The following is a 23,708-nucleotide window of genomic DNA, read 5'->3' on the forward strand; positions in this document are numbered from 1 at the left end:
GAGGGAGTCCTCTTCATTTTAATGACTATTTGCAAGCCTGCATTCATCATCGGTTCATTCCTCCATTCAAGAAAAATTCCTGTGCCAGTCAATATGATTGTGAATGGTCATTATCCTGCTGATAAGAATATTTAGGAACTGCAATGTTTCCATAATCCCATTGTGAATCAGTGATGTGACCAACTGAAAAAGCTAGCTCTTTTCTCCAGCCCTAACCCACTTTGTGCACTGCTCCGGAGCATACAGTCACAAAAGACAGAACTTGAAGTGATGTCTAATTGTGCCACTAACATCAAGTGATAGCCCTGTGGCTAAATAGAAAGGTAATATATTGTGCTAGAAATAGAAATTGCAGGCTAAAAGTGATTTCATAGTTTCAGTCACACATTGAGGAAGGTGAAGTTGTGTGTGTTTGTGTGGTCAGGGGATGATGAGTTAGAACTTTCTTACTTTTACAGCTCAACCCTTTCATCTTATTTTGAAGAAACTGAGGACCAGCAAAACTGGGGGACTATCTTCAAATTCGCTCAATGTGTTAGCATTTGAAACAGACATGTTCAAAGGAATAGTCTCATTTTCAGCTATTTCCATGTCCTTTATAAATATCCCCCAAAATTAGGCATTGTATTTTTTCATGGTGGATAAGCAAAGTTTAAACTCCTGCCTAATGTTTATTCCATTTGTTCTGAAACAACCGGTGGTCTCTATGTCATCATGTCAGAAAACCATGATCTAGTTGTGTATCAATGATCTAAATCTATCATGAGATACCTGGTCTCTAAGACTTTTCCGTTCCATTTCCTCACTCTTAAAATACCTCCCCTGTCCCATGCACTGCTCTGATTGCCAAAGGGCTACTCATTTACTGAGGTTCAGCTCAAGTATTGCCTTTCCATGAAGCTTTGTCCCAGCTGAAGTTAACCTTCTGCAGACCCATGCAAAGTTGTTTGTACCTCTGGTTTGTTTGTTTTTTTTTTTAGAGTCTCACTCCATTGCCCAGGCTGGAGTGCATGATCTTGGCTCACTACAACATCCAACTCCCTGGTTCAAGCAACTCTCCTGCCTCAGCCTCCTGAGTAGCTGGGATTACAGGCATGCACCACCACACACGGCTAATTTTTGTGTTTTTAGTAAAGATGGTGTTTCACCATGTTGGTCAGGCTGGTCTTAAACTCCTGACCTCAGGTGATCCACCTGCCACAGCCTCCCAAAGTGCTAGGATTACAGGCATGAGCCACCATGCCCAACCTTGTTTATACCTCTTTACAGTGTTATATAACACTCTCCCAATTGTCATTCATTTTTATTTCCCATTAGAAGGCAAGCTCCACAAATGCAGACATCCTGTCTGATTCATTCCTAGGCTTCCTAACAACCAGCATGCAAAGTCCCTCAAGCCTTGCTTTCAGCTCAGTAAACTGAAAGAAACAAAGAGTGGTATATAGTAAATTTATTCTAGAAAGGTGTCCTCTGGCCGATGTGGTGGCTCACGCCTGTAATCCCAGCACTTTGGGAGGCCAAGATGAGCTGATCACCTGATGTTGGGAGTTCAAGACTAGTCTAACCAACATGAAGGAACCCTGTCTTTACTAAAAATACAAAACTAGCTGGGCCTGATGGCTCATGCCTGTAATCCCAGTTACTCAGGAGGCTAAGGCAGGATAATCACTTGAACCCGGGAGGCAGAGGTTGCGATGAGCCAAGATCGTGCCATTGCATTCCAGCCTGTGCAACAAGAGTGAAACTCTGTCTCAAAAAAAAAAAAAAAAGAAAGAAAGAAAGAAAAAAAAAGGAAAAGAAAAGAAAAGAAAGGAAAAGAAAAGAAAGGTGCCCTCATTGTTACATACTCCCGCCTTACCAATTAAATGGTAAACTCTTTGAGGGTAAAAGATCTTTGACTATAACCATCTCATTGCTTTTCATAATTCTAGCACAGACTTATAGGCTCCATAAACTATTATTGACTTATCCAAGAAAATTAAAAGGGAAGTTAGGAGGCTGAGGGAGTCTGTTAATTTCAGGGAGAGGAACGGACTTCTGGAAACAAGAGTTTCACTTGACCTTTCTGCCTCTGGCCTTCTGACTTTTTTGTTGTAAGTCTAACCACATTCAGGTACACTTCCTTTTGGTAAAATATTTTACCCTTTCTCTTCATTTTTTTGAAAACCTCATCCTTATAACTTACCTTTCAGTTTGGTTTCATTTTAGTTCTGAACTTTTGGAAGCAACTGAATTAAGAGGTCTTAAAGTGAACTTGTTTGAGGTCTCAAAGCAGTTATAAATAAATAAATATTAAGAGGTTCTAAAAGTTTTCTGCAGGTCCTTTTTCTCACTCTGATTCCTGGAAACTCAATCAAGTTTCTGTTAATCTGAGCAGAGATTAATGAGATGTGAGCAGGAAGGGTTTTTAAGTAGGATGTGAGTGAAAGGTATATTAGGTGTAAGAAAATAGATACAATGAAAATATTTATGCTGGCAAGGGTGTAGAAATGAGGTGAAACTTTGTTCTGGATAGACATGTATGTGAAACTCGGGGTCAAAAGTTGCTCCTTGGTTCAACATCTGACAAGCTGTGTGATCACAGTCAAGGCCTTTAGCTGTCTTTGTATTTAAAAGAGAGTTTTGGCTATAATCTCTATTATGCTTATGTCATTATAATGTATGATACTGTAAATCTATTCAGAAGAATGCACAAAAATGAGTGAAATAAATAAATGGAGATGAATTAGACATATTGCTAAGAGGGGGGTAGTTCAAAACATAGAAATAAAGGCTAAGAAAGAACTGTAAGAGTGGAGAAAAAATAATTTAAAAGAAAATACTTTTAGGATCATGTGCTTAGCCTTAACTTTACTGGAAAATAAAAAAATACAAATCAACACAAAGTGCATAACTAAAGGGAAATGAGGAACAAGCCATTGGAAACTGGAGTGAAGGCCATCCTTGTCATACAGTTCCTAAGAACTTGGTAGAAGTGTATCTATGTCTTAGGACTTTACGGAAAGTAGAAATTAAGAGCAATAATTTAGGATATCTGGTGGAAGAAATATCTAAGCCTCAAAGCATTTAGGCTGCTGTGTGGCTACTTTTAACTGCTTGCAGTAAGAGGCAGGAGGGAAAAAAATGACTTAGACATGGAATTTATAATTAAAAGAGAAGCAGAATAGAAAAATTTGGAAAATTCACTGCCTAGCCATATAAAAAGTGTAAAGGCATGTTTGGGAGAAAATACTAAGGGTGTGGCCTAGTGACCATTGTTAAAGAGATTAATACGGATAGAAGGGAGTGTAGTACTATTCAAGAAGTTGCAAAAAAGGCCCTGAAGGCATTTCAAAGCCTTTGAGGCTGCCCCTCCCATCATAGGCTCAGAGCTCAGAGGGCAAATTGTTTTCAGAGGAAACTGGAGTGCCTTTTACAGGCTTGCTGCCCAGATCTGCCGCAGGTTTCTGCTCTCTGAATTCCAGCACAGTGCTCCTTGGCTGCTGCAGCTATGGCTCAGGTGAACCCAGGTGCAGTTCAACCCATCACTCCATAAGGTGCAATTGGTAAACCTTGGTGGCACGCACTTGTTAAGTGTGCAGGCTAGCAGAATGCAAGAAGCGTGGACCACAACTTCCTCCATGTAGATTTCAAAGGATGTTGTGGACAGCCTGAGGGCCCAGGAAGAGTCCACTCCCATGGCAGTGCCTAGTGGAGGCATGGGAGTGGCACTGCCATGGGAGTGGACCTCCACTGAGACCCGAGAACTGTGGAGCTATTAGCCTGAAACATTAGCCTGGGAGAGCATAAGTAGCAGTCTCCAACTTGTGAGTGCTGAAGCATCAACCAAGCCCAGCAATGCCATTTTATTTCTCTGTTGGGTTTTGGACTTACTTGGGACCTGTTACTTTTTCATTTTTGCCTATTTCTCCCTTTTGGAATGGGAATGTCTATCTTATATCTGCCCTACTACTGTATTTTGGAAGTAGATAACTTGCTTTGATTTCACAGGATCATAGTTGGAGGGAATATGCTTCACAGTGAGTCGTGCCTTGAATCTTACCTATATCTGATTTAGATAAGACTCTGAATTTGGCGTTTTGAGTTGATTCTGGAATAAATTAAAACTTTTGGGGCTATTGAGATGGAATGAATGTATTTTGTACATGAAAAGAACATGAGTTTTGGGGGACCAGGGACAGAATGCTATGGTTTGAATGCCCCCTCCAAAATTCATATTGAAATTTTATTGCCATTGTAACAGTATTATGAGGTGGAACCTTTAAGACATCAGTAGATTATGAATGTATTAATGTCCTTATTGTAAGAATAGATTAGTTATCATGGGAGTGGGTGCCTGATAAAAGGATAAATTTTGGCCCCCATTTTTCTCTGTCTTATCCCTTCCACCTTCTGCTTTCTGTCATGAGATAATGCAGCACAAAGCCTCTGCTAGATGCTGGCACCATGCTCTTGGACTTCTCAGCCTACAGAGCCATGAGCCAAGTAAAACTTCCATGATTCATAAATTATCCAATCTCAGGTATTCAGTTATAGTAGCAGAAAATAGACTAAGACAGTGTCTCACGTGTCCGTGTGAAGAGATCACCAAACAGGCTTTGTGTGAGCAGCAAGGCTGTTTATTTCACCTGGGTGCAGGCGGGCCGAGTCCAAAAAGAGAGTCAGCAAAGTGTGGTGGGATTATCATTAGTTCTTATAGGTTTTGGGATAGGCGGTGGAGTTAAGAGCAATGTTTTGGGGGCAAGGGGTGATCTCACAAAGTACATTCTCGAGGTTGGGGAGATTACAAAGAACCTTCTTAAGGTTGGGGGAGATTATAAAGAACCTTGTTAAGGGTGGGGAGATTACAAAGTACATTGATCAGTTAGGGTGGGGCAGAAACAAATCACAATGGTGGAATGTCATCAGTTAAGGCTATTTTCACTTCTTTTGTGGATCTTCGGTTGCTTCAGGCCATCTGGATGTGTACATTCTGGTCACAGGGGATGTGATGGCTTAGCTTGGGCTCAGAGGCCTGACAGAGGATTAAATGATTTATTTTACCTTTTAAACATATTTATTATGTGCCTAATATGTATGAGACATTCTGCTAGTGAGGCTTAATTACTAGAAATTGGGGAATTGTTTTGAAAATTACTAAATAATGCTTGAGAACTAATGAAGTCACATATATATGGTACTTCCAGAAGAACATATTTGATTTTAGTTTTGTTTTTATCTTTTAGGCAAAGAATCATGTGATGTACAGCTTTATATAAAGAGACAATCCTATCACTCCATCTTCGCAGGAGATCCCTTTAAACTAGAATGCCCTGTGAAATACTGTGCTAACAGGCCTCGTGTGACTTGGTGCAAGCTCAATGGAACAACATGTGTAAAACTTGAAGATAGACACACAAGTTGGAAAGAAGAGAAGAACCGTTCATTTTTTATTCTACATTTTGAACCAGTGCTTCCTAGTGACAATGGGTCATACCGCTGTTCTGCAAATTTTCTGTCTAATGTCATTGAAAGCCACTCAACAACTCTTTATGTGACAGGTGAGTTCTCAATATCTAGACCATCGGATATTTTTCTCATAATATTTCCAGGAAGAGGGGGATTCAGTTTCTCAAGTGATTATGTTAGAAAGTCATCTCCCATAGCACATCTGAAATCTGCTACACCTCACAGATTGTTATGTGCCGGTGTGTACATATGTGTGTGTATGTGTGTGTTTGAGGTGAGTGAGATAGAGGAGAGTAGAGAAATAGATAATAAAAGTTATTGTTTTTGACTTTAGGGATTATAAAATTTATTTGATAAGTCCAAAAGTAGACCACTGAAATATCAAAAAAATTATAAAGTGAATACTTATAGTTGCTAATAGCTCTGTGATTCTTTGTCTTTGGTTTTCTTTTCTTTTCTTTTCTTTTTTTCCCATTTTTCTCTTCTTTACTTTTGTTCATTACAATTTCTTGAATTTATGTTTGTGGTGCTTAAGCAATTACACACTTCTTAATAGTTCACAGTTTGTTTAGAGGAAAAACAGCAAACAACTAACCTGACTTCCTAATGATTTTCTGGGAATATTCAGAGCTTCATCTCTCTCCCCTGTTCCCTGACAGAGGCCTTTAACGTGCTTTGACAACTGAGGAAGGACAGATAGAAGTTAAGCTGGGGGAAACCAAGCTGAATAAAACATGAAAAAATACATAGAGAGGGGAGTAAGTGAGAGTAAAAAACATTTGGTTTATAAAAATTTTATAGCCAACATCATATTCAGTGGTGAAAGGCTTAGAGCTTTCTCCCATAAGAGCAGGAACAAGACATGGATTCTTGCTTTTGCCATTTCAATTTAACATTAAGCTGCAAGTTCTAGCCAGAGCAAATAGGCAAGAACAGGAAATAAAAGGTATCTAACTTAGAAAAAAAGAAGTAAAACTTTATTCACAGATGGCATGAACTTACGTGTAGAAACATTCTTAAAAATTTATTTAAAACTATTAAAGCTAATACATGAATTTAGCAATTCCACATGATACAGGATCAACACACAAAAATCAGTGATATTTCTGTACACTAGCAATAAACAATCCACAAAGAAAATTAAGGAAACAGTTTCATTTACCATAGCATCAAAAAGAATAAAATATTTAAGAATAAATTTAACCAAAGAGGTACAAGAGTTGTACACTGAACAAAGAAAACATGGCTGAAAGAAATTCAAGAATATGTAAATAAATGCAAAGACATTCTGTATTCATGGACTGAAAGATGTAATATTGCAAAGATAGCAATATTCCCCAAGGTGATCTGCAGATTCAATGCGGTTCCACTAAAATCCTAACAGCTTTTTCTTGCTATTGCAGAAATAAAAAAACTGATCCTAAAATTCACATTGAGTTGCAACAGACCCAGAATTGCCAAAACACTCTTGAAAAAGAACAAAATTGAAGCTAAGACTTCCCTATTTCAAAACTTACTACAAAATGACAGTAAAACAAAACAAAACAAAAAACAGTAGAACTGTCATATGGATAGACAAAGAGATCAATGCAAATAGAATTGAGAGTCCAGAATAAACTCCACACATCTGTAGTCAATTGATTTTTGATAAGGGTGCCAAGATTATTCAGTGGGGAAAGAATAGTCTCAATAAATGGTGCCGGGATAATTGGATATTCATATGTAAAAGAATGAATTTGAACCCTCATCTCACACCACATTTTAAGAAATCAAAATGTCAGAGATTTAAGTAGAAGAGCTAAAACTATAAAAACTACATTTATAAAACAATAAAACTTTGGTTTCTTAGAAGAAAACATAGGGATAAACGTTTCTGATCTTGGATTTAGTAGTGCTTTCTTAGATATGATTACAAAAGCGTAATCAACAATAACACCAAAAATAGATAAATTGGACTTCATAAAAATTAAACACTTGTGCATCAAAAGACATAAAATTCAACAACAAATAGACTGCAACCTAATTTTAAAATGAGCAAAGGACTTGAATAGACATTTCATCAAAGAAAATATATAAATGGCCAATAAACATGTGAAAAAAAAATGCTCAATGTCATTAGTTGCTGGAGATTTGCAAATCAAAACCACAATGAAAACCCACTTCATACCCATTGAATGACTAGAATAAAAAAAAAAAAAAGAAAATAAGAAGTGTTAGCAAGGATGTGAAGAAACAGAAACCCCATCTATTGCTGATGAGAATGTAAAATGGTGCAGTAACTTTAGAAAGTGGTCTAACAGTTCCTGAAAAGATAAAACCTAGTTGTCACAGTACCCAGTAATTCTATTCCTAAGTAAATATTCACATGAAATTAAAATATATGTTCACACAAATCCTTGTGCGTGAATGTTTATCACAGCACTATTCACAATAGCCAAAAGGTGGAAACAACCTAAATGTTCAGCTGATGAATGGATAAAGGAAATGTAGTTTATCCACACATGGAATGCTATATAGTCATGAAAAGGAAAGAAGTACTAACGTATGTTACAACATTGATGAACCTCAGAAGCATTATGCTAAGTAAAAGAAGATGTACACAAAAGTTTACATACGATGTGATTCTGTTTCTATGAAATATCCAAAATAGGCAAATCCATAGAGACAGAAAGTAAATTGGTGGTTGCCAGGGGCTGAGGAAATAAAGAATGTGGCATGACTACTTAATAGGTTTTCTTTTGGGGTGATGAATATGTTCTGAATCTAGATAGTAGTCATGTTTACACAACATTGTGAATATCTTAAATGCCATTTAATTGTACATTTTAAATGATTAAAATGGTAATTTTTGTGTTATATGTATTTTACCACAATAAAAATATATTTGGATCAAGAAAGAGCGCCCTTTAATTATAAGAAATAAGTTGGAGTTTCTTTTGTTGCTCATAAATTGACCCTTAAGGTTATTGGGAAGAAGAAATTTCAAAAGAGGATTATTGCAATGGTAGCATAGCTGAACTCTAGATGCACCCTCATACAGTTTAGTTCCTTTATGGACATCATTCACTTGAATGCATACATTTTACAACTGTTCTTTTTGACATTAATTTATTACTTTATATGCTTACTTTTGAGTGTCTTGCAACTCCCTCAAATTAGCACAATGAAGGAACCCATTGAAATTCTTTTAAAATGCTTTAAGTCAGTTTCAAATTTCCTACAGCAGCCCCATGAAAAAAATGCAGAGCACTTTAGTGATAGCAGCAACCTTCAATTATGAAATATAGAAATATAGAAGAAATCGATGGCAGAGTTAGGGACTCCACTTTTGCAAATACAGCATCAAGCTCAGTGCTAGTTACTTGTGACCATCCATGCACTGGCTGATAAACCCCTTCAGGATGGAGGCTGTGTCTTAAACATCTTTGCTCTGTATGATAGATGTCAGGGTACCTGGAACATGGTAGGGGCTCACTAAATATTTCTTTGTAAATGAATTAAAGAATATAGTATATGCAAAGCATAAACATTGTCTTCATTAACCTGGAGAAGCCTATATTAAGGATGTATGGAATGAACACTTTCTGGAAAGAATTGCATTATTAATTCACATTAATGAGACAAAATATTGAATTTTTAACAAATACTGTTTTGTAAACGGGCAAAATAAATTACAAAAATAAGGAAAATCTGCAAAATGTTAATTCTAGAATGATATATACTATTGAATAAATAAGTGCTATTAACTACTTTATGTAATATATTAACATTAATAAATTAATAAAATATATTAATATTAATAAAATTAAATGTTGAGGCATTGAGTCCACCTTCCTTGGAAGAGAAGCCTTCTTGTGTAATTCAGTCTTTCTTTATGGGAACTAATCTACTTCTATACAAGAGATGAATTTAGCCAAGGTCAGATGCAAGGTCAGAAGTTAATAATTAATTGTGATACAAAAGTCTATTACACAAAAGTAACATTACAATTTCTGCTCTATCCCATATTTGGATCATTCATGACAACTAAAGATAGTCTATAGTTTGTAAAGTGCATAAAGGTGCCTATTCTAGGGATCAAGTTGGGGCTGAGATTAGGATCAACAGTCTATCTATTTTGTGGAGGAAAGAGCCCAACTTTAGGGGAAAGGGAATAACATTCCCTCCTAATTCCTGTGCCCTGGGGAGTTTTATGGAACAAAGTACGTGAAGTATAAAGTGGTCAAAGAGAAAGTCTAAGAGCTAAATAGGAGACATGAAGGGCCTTGTCAGTTTTTTTTCCGAACATTTCAACTCCTAGTTTCCTACTCACCTACCCTTCTTATCACTCCCTTCCTTATCAGTTTGTTAATTAATGCTCTTGATCCTTATGGAAAATCCCAGAGAATTTTCTTTGCTTCCTACTCTTGTCTCTCCACAACATTCCACTCTGTGATGTGTTTCCTCCAATTGCTTCTATGAGCATCTCCCACCATCATTATCTTCCTTCTAAATAATTCCAATAAATTCTATGATTGGACTCTTTGTCTTTAGTGTTTCCCCATTTTGGTCCATTTCAGCCAAATACACTTATTTACCTCATACGCTTCCTTCGTAACACCACTCTCTTGCATAGCATCCCCAGTGCTCACAATATTGGGCTCATCTTTGTTAACCAGCATTCAAATTCTTCCACAGTTTGATCCCACCACCTTTCTAGATTGTTTCTGCATTCCATATAGAGCCTCTCAACTCTAGCCTAATGGCCTTACTTGCCATAACCACATCTTCATCATAGCCCTGCCTATGCTGCTCTTGCCACTTGCAGAGCACCCATTCATCTGTCTCCACCTATGGAAATTCTACCCCTCCTTTCAATCTCAGCTTATTTTCCAAGTTCTTAAGGAAGCCTTTCATGATCACCTGAAGGGAAGGGATCACTCCTTTTTACCAATTTGTATGCCATTTAAGGTCTGTGCCTCTCACTTATCATTTCCTTTCACTGTAGTAATGTGTAGAAATGTGCTTTAGGTCCCATGAAAGATTATAATGTCTTGGAAGGCAGGAATTTGTGTAATATTTCTTCTTTTTTTTTTCTACTTCCTTCACAAAAGGTAAATTGTTTAGGAATTAACTTTAATTTAAACTCTGTGTGGATTTGAAACTAATTTAATCTAGGTGAGAAAACAAAATAATAAAACAAAAATAACAGGGAGGGTCAAAGAAAAATTCCTTTTCCTTCTGAACCTGAAAGTGCTCAGTGAACCAAGTATAAGGTGAGGAGAAAAATATATTTTGAAAATGAGTTTAAGGACCATGCTTTTCATAAAGAAATTTTGGAGGTCTGATAAAAAATATTTTGTTTTTTCCTGTGAAATATATTTCCAAAGTGATTTTGGACATTTTCTTGTTTTTATATGTGACCCTCTTTTGCTGTTTATGTTCAAGTTAAAAGTTCATGTAAGAACAGGTCTGTGACAGCGTTGGGGCTTGGATGCTCTTGGGAAAGCACTATTCTCCCCTAGGACTTTGTAAAACAAGCCAAAGTCCTAGGGGAAAAGTTGACAGAGCTGGGGAACAGTCATTGAAACATCCATTGGGCTGCCACTTCACCCTTCCCAAACTTCCTTTCGTCAGTTTCTGATTAAGAACTTCCCCAAGGCTGGGCGTGGTTGCTCACGCCTATAATCCTAGCACTTTGGGAGGCCGAGGCGGACAAATCACTTGAGGTCAGGTGTTTGAGACCAGCCTGGTTAACATGCTGAAACCCTATCTCTACTAAAAATACAAAAAATTAGCTGCACATGGTGGCAGGCACTTGTAATCCCAACTACTCAGAAGGCTAAAGCAGGAGAATCACTTGAACCCAGGAGGTAGAGGCTGCAGTGAATCGAGATTGCACCACTGCACTCCAGCCTGGGTGATAGAGCGAGACTCTGTCTCAAAAAAAAAGAAAAATGAAAAAAGAACTTCCTCAAAATGTGATCATTATCTGTGGCAGGAAAGTGGGTGTGGAGTGAGAGGGCAGGAAGTCCTTGTGGACTTCCACCCTGATTTGGAGCACCTGCTGAATGTGCCTCTTTTTATTCCAGGTGTCAGAGGTATCATTGTACAGGCTATACTGTGTCCTTATGCTTAAGGAATGGGGAAGAGGAGATCAAAGCAGGCAAACGAAGATTGTGTTGTATTTACAGTCTTTCAGTGAGCTTCAAAATAAGCCCAGGAATTTACTTTGTGTCAATGATCTTGGGGTGATGTTCCACAAATGATGCTAACTTATCTTAAGATGGATTGTTGGATTCTCTGGTAGTGTGCAAACACTGGAATCCTCCCCAAGGCTAGCTCTGGTTTTGGACATATGCAAGTGTACACCCTCATCATTTTCTCAATCAATTTCAGTTCTTTATCTTGTTTCTCTATTTCAGAACAAACTCAAAATAAGTTAGAGGAGTTTTGAGTTTGTTCTGAAATAGAGAAAGAGTTTGCTCTGAATTAGTTTTATTTGATCAAACTAATCAAGTAAAATTAAGGAAATTAGTTTTTTGGGGGGGTTAAAGAAGTAACAGAAGTTGGATCTTCTTGATCCAGCAGATTTGTTTGTATTAGGATATCTGTTGTAGAAACCTTAGCCCCCATTGCTATCCAAGACTCTCCCCAGACAGCTGTTTCTGGCACACCTGGCAGTGGTTTGACTAATCACTAACTAAACAGCAGCTGCAGCATCAATAGACAACATTTGTTACCACTCTGAATAACCAAACCACTTTTTGTGCAGTTTCAATTGCCCCTAATCATTTTTACCCCAAACCCAAGCATCTAGCGAAACAAAATAACATTATAATAGAATTAATAGAATTTTCTTTTTTTTTTTTTTTTGAAATGGAGTCTCACTCTGTCACCCAGGCTGAGTGCAGTGGTACCACATCGGTTCACTGAAGTCTCCAGCTACCGAGTTCAAGCGATTCTCCTGTCTCAGCCTCCCATGTACCTGGGATTACAGATGCACACCACCACACCCAGCTAATTTTTATATTTTTAGTAGAGACTGGGCTTCATCATTTTGGCCAGGCTGGTCTCAAACTCCTGATCTCAAGTGATCCACCCACCTCGGCCTCCCAAAGTGCTGAGATTACAGGTGTGAGCCACCAAGCCAGACCTTAGAATATCTTACTCCAGTATTTTTCATACTGTGTTTAATAGTAACCCAAAATTTAAAAAAAAAAGAAAAAAATACATCTTACATCACAACCCATAATACACACAAATATAAAAAAGTTTCATAAGGTCTTACTTAACTGTAAGACAGTTTCTCCATTGGCATTTTGGTCTGGATAGTGTTTTGTTGCACTAAGTGGGGGTTGCATCCTGTATAGTATAGGGTGTTTAGCAGAATCCCTGGCTTCTACTCACTAGTTGCCAGCCTCCCTTCCCCTACCTTGTTACAGCCAAAAATGTCTCCAGACGTTGCCACCTGTTCCCTGGAGCCAAAATTGTCCTGCTTGAGAACCACTGCTCTAGTGTGTGTGATGCATTCTGATGATTTCTATCCTCTTCTGTTTCCTTTTTTAAAATGCTATTTTTGACCTACTAAATTGTTTCACAACCTGCTAATGAGCTGTGAACAACTGCAGACAAACAGGACCTCAATGCATATTAACATTGATCAATGGTAATGCGCATTAGCTGTGTGCCATGCAGAGCACTTTTGAGGATATCAAAAGTATTTGGTATTTGGAGATTCTGATAAGTTATGAGACAAGGAAAGGACATTGTGTTGAAGAAACTTGGATTTCCTGTTACAAACATGTTGACTTGAGTTCCCATTGCCACTCACTAGCTATCTGACTTGGGTCTATTCTTGGGGCAAAATAAAGACAATGGTTTTCCTACTTAAGTGATGAATATGAGAGTTAGATACCGTAAGTAGAAAATCTTAAAGAAGTACCTTCTGACAGCTATCATGAAGATTGTTCTGTGGAAGATTAACTCTATCAGAATAAAGAATTTCTGCAAAAGATAAATTATTGCAGAGCCACATCTGCTCAGCAAGAAAGTAAGAGGAGGCTGAGGGCACTGGTATTCTTGAGGAATGCCTCTGAAGGAGAAATGGGGGCATTGGCCTGAAATCTCCTTCATTCAAGTTCTGACAATGCAGAGGGGTGCCGCTGATCCCAATATATCTCGGATTTCCTAACTCTCTTTAGCATTTACTAACATTCCAGATGTAAAAAGTGCCTCAGAACGACCCTCCAAGGACGAAATGGCAAGCAGACCATGGCTCCTGTATAGTTTACTTCCTTTGGGGGGATTGCCTCTACTCATCACTACCTGTTTCTGCCTCTTCTGCTTCCTGAGAAGGCACCAAGGTGGGTTCTATTTTCCCTCTGCCCCCAGTATCACACATTCTTATTTCTGGGGCTAAAGGATTTTTAGTTTCTTCCTGTTGTTTTCTTTCCCAATCCTGTAAACCATGGATAATGATTTTCTAGAAGACAACTCATACTTGTGCTAAAAAGCCAGATGGGTTAGTTGGGACTTCCTTGAGTCACGAGAGAGGCATGCTTACCACAGCACAGTGTTCCAGCTGGAGTTGTGGCAAGCACAGCCCATTGCTGAGAATTCATCATTCTCTTTGCATCAATCTTAGGTTTGTGTGAGAAAGAGCTCTTCTAAACCTTAACAGGATTGGAAGTTGAAACAATCTCTCAGATCAAGAGATATGATTTATTTTGTATTATCCTCTTTTCACAGCCACACCACATCATGCCAGTCCCACACACACCCTTATCTGATTGAAGAACCAATGTTCCCAGAGAAAATTAATATGTCTGTACTTTCTGTTGCCATTATAAACATAGGCTTGACCTGAATCCTTACCCAACAATAATGCATTTGAAAAATGTGGGTTTGGCTATGATGGGAATGGTGTGATGTTTTGAAAATAATTCCTTTCTACTTTTCTAAGAACTCCCTCAATGTCATGACCAAATAAGGAAGAGAGGAAAGCATAGAGAATTCTGATCTAGCTTTGGCCTGAACTACTTTGGTTTTCTCTTTCTTTTTTCTTCTCCTCCATTCTCTCCCATTCCTGTTTTCACAACACCAGCTACAGTGTAGTTATAGAAACTGAGCTAGATAGAGCAACCCTTATTCTGTGTGTCACAGGAATAACCTTTGACTGGGCAAAAGTGCTTCTGATATTTTGGAGTGAGAACTTCTGGAGTTCAGAACCTTCTCTGGATTCTGAAGAATTCTCTCTTACCCCAATTCTTCATCTGCAACTCCATGGCTCTTTCTACAGCCTCTCTGTATCTTTCATCATCTTTCTTGAGACTGCTGGAACCTCTCTCAGAACTTCAGAAAAGGAGTCAGGGATAAGTCTTTTGATTTACCACATCCAAAGTGAACTAGGTGGTAGGAGATCTTGGCTACATAGGTGACAGAACAGCAGCATTTCTGGCATTGAGTATGGAATGTCCCCAGAGCAAGGACTTCCAGTCTCTTACAAGTGATATACTAGATCCTTCCCCTTCCTCTTAGATATGCCATGGGGCTATGCGGACTGAAAAGTGATGAACCAGAGAGAGAGCTGGTCACTGTGAATTCTCACAAACAAGTGTGTGCTAGGCAAAGCAAATTAACAAGCCAAAACTAACAACACTATCCCTGGCATTCAACAGGGTAAGCATGGGTGGCAAGGTGGTTTACTTCTGCTTTCATTACTCCTTTTGATTACTTCTTTTCCTTTTGTCTTCCAGGAAAGCAAAATGAACTCTCTGACACTGCAGGACGGGAAATTACCCTGGTAAACTTGATGTATCTGTTGAAACAAACGCAATTTGTGTTATACTGTGTTTATGTATTTATTCAATGAATTTATACAACACTTACCATGTGCCAGGCATTATTCTATGTACCAAATATATATATACCTATTTTTAAAGATGTGAATTTTGCATTCTGCTCTCTATGCAGCAAAGGCTCTTTAGGGTTAACAAGTGTCATAATAAGTGGTTCTTTGGAAGTTCATGGGAGGCAGTCTAGATCCAAGACAGAAAAGTCAGAGACTGAACCGTACAACCTTGACTCTGCTCTTGCCTGTTATGTGGCTTCAGGGTATTCATTTATTTTTTACGTAAACACCTTAAGGTCTTTCTGGAAGAGAGTAGGGAGCTGATGAAAGAATGAACCCATAAAAAACCTCATAAAATTGTTAGATATCTTCATAAATAGCACCAGCAAAATAGAGGCATGATCTTTGGCTTAGTTATTACTCAGGTCCCTGGCAATGTGTGTGGGCTCATCAAGGAAGGGACCACCCAGACTAAAGGAAGGGAATTTTGAAGTCAGTCTTTCCCACAAGGTTTGGAAAATAAATGTAGGCTTTTCTTTTGAGTTGAATGTTATGGAGATATTAGAACTAAAAACGAATGCAAGATGAGGCAATATATTTGTGGAAAAGCATTCTGAAGCTCTCTAATTAAAACTAAACAGTCATAAATGAGATACTGCAAAGGAACTTGATGTGTACGTGTGTTTCAGTAAGGAAAAATAGTGATAAAGAGGTAGCAACCCTCTTAAAAATTCCACAAAAGACAAAGTTGATACAGCCAATAATTCTGTATATAATATTAAATGGCATTCAACATTCCCCACCCAGCTGCTTAATTTTAAACCAAACCAAATACACTCAACTTGACAAACTTCTATTAAGTTTTTATGAGCATCAGTAGGTACTGTGTTGAGTGCTAAGGCTTTGTTCCCTCAAATAGGGAAATTTTCTTGAATGTTATTTTCTTTCTATAGTAAAAAATAATAAAAATTTCATTTGATTACAATAAGGCCAGAGAGCTATGAAATTATTTAAGACAAAAATCTAAATAATTTACTGTGCAAGTAAAACCCAGGTTGGTTAAGCTGTGGACATTTTTCTTCCTGTGTAGGCTGGATAAATTACAATTTGAAGCTTAATTCAAAAGGGTATTTTCTGTATGTGCAATTGTTGGGGAAGTTTGTTTTAAAGTGTTTTTGCTTGTCACAAGAATCTGAAGATTTTTGCCCCATTTCAGTTGTCTAGCATTTCAGAAAATAATCAAAAGGATACCATATTAGATCCTTGGGGCTAAATATTTCTTAACGTAAAACTAGTATGGGGACTGTGGAGAAATCAAAGTACAGAAAGGAACCGGTATAAACATGACAGGAAAGGAACTGGTACAAACATAACAGGTACATATGAAAGCCAAAGCTCTGATCTTAATCCAGAATGGTCCTTTGAGGGCATAAAGTGCTTGCCTAATAAAAACCACTGAATTGTACACTTAAAAGGATGAATTTCATGGCATGTGAATTATATCTAAACATATACTATAAATACAAATTTTAAAGTGCTTTGTATACCGCAACCTGCCATAGGAATGTAAGGTGGGATTGCTGTTTCCGGTTTTATCATCCCTATCCACCACATTGCGGTGCCCTGGCCTTGTGGCAGCCAGCCACTTTGACGGGGTGCCACAGCAGGGGTGCTGCAGAGCACTAGATTTTCCTTTGCTCCATTCACTGTAACAAAATTTTTCATGGAAATGAACCCTTTCTTGGGATGAGAGACAGGCAACTGAATTGACAGGCTTAAACAGATTGAAAAGTATCACAGGATCCTTGTTGATATATTGAGAACTAACGGCTATTTTTCAGTTCACTTGACAGCCTTCTTAAGTGTGCCACCTACTGACTTCAACCAGGCTCCTTCCAGTGGAGTTGGGAGTACTTTTTATCTTAGCCAAGCAAACTCTGCCTCTTTCAGTCGCTCAGCCTTACTGTTATTTCTGGGCAGCCACCACATCAGAGGGTGGCACTGTATCAGGAATTCTTACCTAGCTTCTCAGGATAAAGCCAGACATGCTTGCATGATAGAGCTCTGCCAAGGAAATCTGCCACAGACATCCTACTGTACATAGCACAATGAGAATGACAAAGGACCAGATAAAGTGTGTAGACTTTCAGACTGTATACCTGATACCTTAAAGGAGTTAAACTAGAAGTCAAGAGCATAAATCGATGCGCAAAATTGAATTTAAAGAACTGAAATAGCCCCTAGAATGAACACATCTTTGTCAGGTGAACCTTTGTATAGGTAGGAGTGGCTAATAAATAACTGCAGAGTGAGAAAACATCAGGACTAATTTTACTGTTTGTTTCTACAAATTCACCTTTTTCTCAGAAGCTCTAAGATATTTGGCTATATTTGAAACTGTAAGAATTTTCTTGCCGGGTGCGGTGGCTCACGCCTATAATCCAGCACTTTAGGAGACTGAAGCGGGTGGATCACGAGGTCAGGAGATTGAGACCATCCTGGCTAACACGGTGAAACCCCGTCTCTACTAAAAATACAAAAAAAATTAGCCAGGCGAGGTGGCGGGCACCTGTAGTCCCAGCTACTTGGGAGGCTGAGGCAGGAGAATGGCGTGAACCCGGGAGGCGGAGCTTGCAGTGAGCCGAGATCGCGCCACTGCACTCCAGCCTGGGCTACAGAGCAAGACTCTGTCACACACACACACACACACACACACACACACACACACAAAATTTTTTGACAGAAATAACAACTGAAATATTGTCTTAGAACTTTTTCTAAGCTTTATCTTTCCAAAACTGACATCAATTCTTTAATTTGAGGTCTCAAATTATAATAATGTATTTTGGCTAACTCATAATATTTATCCTTTCTGCCCCCTTAGGCGATATCTGTTCTGCTTTATCCTTAATCTTTTTATTCTAAACTGCATTAAATGCTATTCATCATATTATAAACTGCCTGACGTTTTCATAGGATATTTTTTGCTTTTTCCATCAATTTGGGCTATGCTTTTTATCTTGAAGGGGGATTAAAAAATGTTCTGTGACCTCAAAAGTGACCAGTAATAAAGCACAAAATAACTATTTAGGGGTGACATAGTGATTCTCAAGCCTTTCATCCTTTAATAATTGAGATTTAGCTGAAAACGTAGATGTCAGCAGCATCCATGAGGGACAGTAGATTATTTCTCACAATGGACATGACTCCATTGAAGCCTTTCATTCATAGTTTGCTAATGAATATGCACTACCATGCATAAGTGTCACTTAAAACCATCCTTTTTTCTATTGTAGGTTGATGTTCCCTTTAAGAATGAGCAAACGGAAGCAAGCACCAGGCAAAATTCCCAAGTACTGCTATCAGAAACTGGAATTTATGATAATGAGCCTGACTTTTGTTTCAGGATGCAGGAAGGGTCTGAAGTTTATTCTAATCCATGCCTAGAAGAAAACAAACCGGGCATTATTTATGCTTCCCTGAACCATTCCATCATTGGACTGAACTCAAGACAGGCAAGAAATGTAAAAGAAGCACCGACAGAATATGCATCCATATGTGTGAGGAGTTAAGTCTGTTTCTGACTCCTACAGGAACCATTGAATGATCAGTGTGTTGACATCACTGTCTGGGCCCAGTAGGATGTCAAATAATATTTCTCAATTTGAGAATTTTTACTTTAGAAATGTTCATGTTAGTGCTTGGGTCTTAAGGGTCCATAGGACAAATGATTAAAATTTCTCTCAGAAACTTATTTGGGAACTTTTTATGTTATAGCCTCAGACAACAAAATCTCTCCAAAGCTGATTGACGTCATGAATAGCAGAATAGTAGAATGTTTAAACTTTAGTTACATTTTACCTAATATACAAACTCGATCTTGCCTTTGAAGCTATTGGAAAGACTCCGTAGGGAAAAGAGGTTTGTTTTATCTGCATCAGTTCACTACACACTCTTGAAAACAAAATGTACCAATTTGACTAACCAACCACAAATACAGTAATGATTGTAATGATTGTATATTTCAAGTCAGTCTTCCATAATAAGAAATTTTTCCTGTGTCAGTCTAAGAATAGTGTTTCTTAAATGCAAAGGAGAAATCATTTTAGGCTTGATGTAAGAAAATGAAAATAATAAATGGTGCAATAAAAATATAGAATATACCAATTGGATGTAGGATAGATGTTCCCCATACCTGGCAAACAAATGCTTATATCTACTCTGTTAGATTGATAAGTAAATATAGGTGTTAATGGAGCAGTCAACATATAGCACATTTACGAGCAAAGTAGAGACTCATGTTTGGGTCACATAGACTAATGGATAGGAATGTGACATAATGCTGCTGAATTAATATATTTAATATACTTATGGGCATCCAAATAGTTTAAAAGTTAGAATAGGTATTATTGGGTAAATGAAGATAGCTTAAACTGCTTCATGCTTGACTTGATAGCAAGTTAAAGTGCAATTAATGGAATGGAGGAAAACCCAGAATATTCAATTGGTCAGTAGGGGTCAATATGCTTTCATTCACCACATCTGCATCTTGCTGTTCTTCCTACTAAGGAATCAGGGCAAATCATCTGTAGTGACATATTTTAGTTTGCTAATCATCTATTTTAAAATACTGAGGTTGCAGCCACTTAAGAGTATAGCAAAAGATGGATTCAGATTTTTGGACTTTCCAAAGCACTTGAACTAAATTATTTCAAAAAGAGTCTATAATTTTATTCAACAGTTTGAGACGATCAGAATTCTCAGGTGCTGCTACTGAATAATGTAATAGTCTTCATTCAAAGTGGATAGCAAAGGCTAAAATCCATTTGAACAAATATGTAAGCTGAGCTGCTGCACAAATGAATGTGATGTGTGTGTGTGTGTGTGTGTGTGTGTGTGTGTTTTAGGTAGAGTTGGTGACAACAGAAATGGTGCATGAGAAACTGATCAAAATGACATTACATTTTCAGTTTGCTTATGAAGCTCAAAATACTACAGTAAATGGGCCATTAAAGAAAATAATACGTGAAATGATGGAGTTGAGAGTATGCGTGGGGTATACATACAAAAAGAAAAAACAGGTTTTGTGGTGGAGAGATTCTCTTAAGTAATACTGGCATTTTTAGCTCCTTAGATTTGGGGGTGCAGATATCCTTTTGAGTCACTGTTATTTTGCCAATTACACCTAGAATTTTAAGCAACCAATTCGAGATAGGCTCTTTTAGCCAGGGTGCATTTGTGGACAACTTATGTAAGAAAGACATGTTAGAATAGCTGCTTGTGGTATTCTTAAAAATAGAAACAGGAAATATGGGGAGGATACATTTAGCTGTCCTCTTATCAGATGAACACACAAAGTTGAACAGTTCCTTTATGATTCTCTCAAACTTAAAAGCAAAATATTTCTGTCTTATTTAGCATATTCTTAGTATGTCTTATAGTAAAGATAATGCTGATAATGATTTGTCTCTAAGATTTATTAATATATTTGTACTGCTTGCCAAAATCACAAATCATTTATGTTTTTATTCCTTTTCCAAATGGTGTCAGAGACATATATGCATTTTCCCAAATGAATCTATTTCACTATTATTTACATGGCTTACTTCATTAATTTATAGATGGTTTGAGAAAAAGAAAATGTAGATAATTTAATGGTTTCTCACAAATTTTAAGCTTGTTGATTGTGCTCAATAAGAAGGTAAAGTTATTAAAACTTATTTGAAATCAATTTGGCATCTGCTTTTGTACCCCAAAATGTGTGGGCATGAATAGAATACTGATTCTTAAACCCCCTGACACAAAAAAGCGACCTGAATAACTTGCTAACTGCAGACTATTAGCTTGCAGCACTAAGAAATTCTGATTCAGGAGGTCTAGAAAATGGTTCTGTAATCGTCATGTTTAAAAAACATGCCAATCGATTTTAATATGTTTCCCAGTGTCCACAATTTGAGAAACCTAGTAGAGGCTAGGTTTGGTATATGTGGTTTATTTGATCAGTTTTATGCACCAACCAAAACTATCTAGTCCCCAGAATGGATTCTCTGGCGTGATCATATCTATTTTGCTAAATATATCAACTTTTTTTCAGAGCACTTTTAGGTTCAGCAAAGCTAAGCAGAGAGCATTGAGAGTTTCTATACCGTCTTCCCTCACACATGCACAGCTTCTCCCATCATCAACATCCTGCACTTCAGTGGTACATTTGTTACAATCAGTGACTAGAATTGACATGTCATTATCAACCAAAGTTCATGGCTTACAGGAGGGTTCACACTTGCAGTTCTTTGGGTTTTGACAGGTATAATGACATGTATCCACCATTATGATGATTGACAGAATAGTTTCACTGTCCTAAAAATCCTCTGTGCTCTACTCGTTTACATCTCCCTCCCAACCCCTGACAACCACTGCCTCTATTGTTTTGCCTTTTCCAGAGTGCCATACAGTTGGAGTCATGCCCCATGTAGCCTTTTCAGATTTGCTTCTTTCACTTAATAATATGCATTTAAGTTTCCTCCATGTCTTATCATGGCTTGATAGTTCATTTCTTTTTAAAGGTGAATAATATTCCGTTGTGTGAGTGTACCATAGTTTATTTATCTGTTCATCTACTGAAGGACATTTTTGTTGCTTCCAAGTTTTGACAATTATGAATAAAGCTGCTCTAAATATTCGTGTGCAGGGTTTTAGAAAAACTTCAATTTGAAATTCAGGGGTACATGGGCAGGTTTGTTATACAGGCAAACCAGTGTCATGGAAAGTTTGTTGTACAGATTATTTTATCACTCAAGTATTAAGCCTATTAGTACCCATTAGTTATTTTATCTGATCTTCTCCTTCCTCTCAACCTCCACCCTCCAGTGGGCCTTAAATGTCTGTTGTTTCCCTCTATGTTTCCACATGTTCTCATCATTTAGCTCCCACTTATAAGTGAGAACATGCAATATTAATTTTCTGTTCCTGCCTTAGTTTGCTAAGAGTAATGGCTTCTAGTTCCATCTATGTTCCTGAAAAGGATACGATCTCATTCTTTTTTATGGTTGCATAGTATTTCATGGTGTATATGTACCACATTTTCTTTTTTTTTTTTTTGAGACGGAGTCTCGCTCTGTCGCCCAGGTTGGAGTGCAGTGGCCCGATCTCAGCTCACTGCAAGCTCCGCCTCCTGGGTTCACGCCATTCTCCTGCCTCAGCCTCCCACGTAGCTGGGACTACAGGCGCCCGCCACCTCATCTGGCTAGTTTTTTGTATTTTTTAGTAGAGACGGGGTTTCACCGTGTTAGCCAGGATGGACTCGATCTCCTGACCTCGTGATCCGCCCGTCTCGGCCTCCCAAAGTGCTGGGATTACAGGCTTGAGCCACCACGCCCGGCCTCCACATTTTCTTTATGCAGTCTTCCATTGATGGACATTTAGGTTGATTCCATGCTTTGTTATCGTGAGTAGTGCTGCAGTGAACATATGCCTGTATATGTCTTTAAAACAGAACAATTTATATTCCTTTGGATATATACCCAGTAACGGAATTGCTGGGTCAAATGGTAGTTCTGTTTTTAGCTCTTTGAGGAATTGCCACACTGCTTTCCACAATGGTTAAACTAATTTACACTCCCATCAACAGTATAAGTGTTCCCTTTTCTTCACAACCTCACCAGTGTCTGTTATTTTTTGACTTTTTAATAATAGCCATTCTGACTGGTACGAGACAGCATTGTGGTTATGACACATTTCAATTTTCATCTCCTTTGTATAAACACCAAGGAGGATGATGGCCGGATTGTATGGTAAGAGTATGTTGAGTTTTGTAAGAAATTGTCACAATATCTTCCAAAGTAACTGTACCATTTTGCATTTTTACCGGCAATAAATGAGACTTATTGTTATTTCACATCCTAGCCAGCATTTAGTGATGTCCCTGTTTTAGAATTTTGCCATTCTAATAGGTGCGTAGTGGTATCTCATTGTTTTAACTTGGAATTCCCTAATGACATATACTGTTGTGCATCTTTTCATCTAGTTATTTGTAATCCATGTATCCTCTTTGGTGAGGTGTCTATTTAGATCTTTTGCCCATTGTTTAATTGGGTTGTTCATTTTCTTGTTGAATTTAAGAGTTCTCTGTATAGTTTTGATACAAACCTTTATCAAATATGTCTCTTTTTCTAGATTGCAAGTAGTCCTTTTTTTTCTTTTTTAAATTTTAGATTCAAGGGGTATATGTGCACGTTTGTTACATGGGTATTACATGTATAATGGTGAGTGTTGGGCTTGTAGTATACCTGTCACCAAAACATTGGACATTGTATCCAGTAGGAATTTTTCAACCCTCAACTCCTCCTCACTATCTTCACAGTCCCCAGAGTCTGTTTTCTCCATCTTTACATCCATGTGTGCCATTTGTTTAGCTCCCACTGGCAAATAA

General features: G+C 37.8%; 1 protein-coding gene across 3 annotated transcripts in view; it reads left to right on the forward strand.

Annotated features, from left to right (window-relative positions):
- BTLA (B and T lymphocyte associated) overlaps nt 1-20,786 on the forward strand; it is a 35,095-nt gene extending 14,309 nt beyond the window's left edge. For 2 of the 3 annotated variants that reach the window (XM_033211296.1, XM_033211295.1), the window contains 4 exons: nt 5,226-5,540; nt 13,650-13,793; nt 15,186-15,232; nt 18,577-20,786. In XM_033211296.1, the coding sequence (XP_033067187.1) occupies nt 5,226-5,540; nt 13,650-13,793; nt 15,186-15,232; nt 18,577-18,852 (782 nt within the window). In that variant the 3' untranslated portion in view covers nt 18,853-20,786. The remainder of the gene's footprint in view (nt 1-5,225; nt 5,541-13,649; nt 13,794-15,185; nt 15,233-18,576) is intronic. The other variant, XM_033211298.1, reaches the window with a different exon arrangement.
- The last annotated feature ends 2,922 nt before the right edge of the window (nt 20,787-23,708 follow it).

The sequence above is a fragment of the Trachypithecus francoisi genome, unplaced genomic scaffold, assembly GCF_009764315.1.
Source record: "Trachypithecus francoisi isolate TF-2019V2 unplaced genomic scaffold, Tfra_2.0 Lachesis_group0, whole genome shotgun sequence".
NCBI lineage: Eukaryota > Metazoa > Chordata > Mammalia > Primates > Cercopithecidae > Trachypithecus > Trachypithecus francoisi.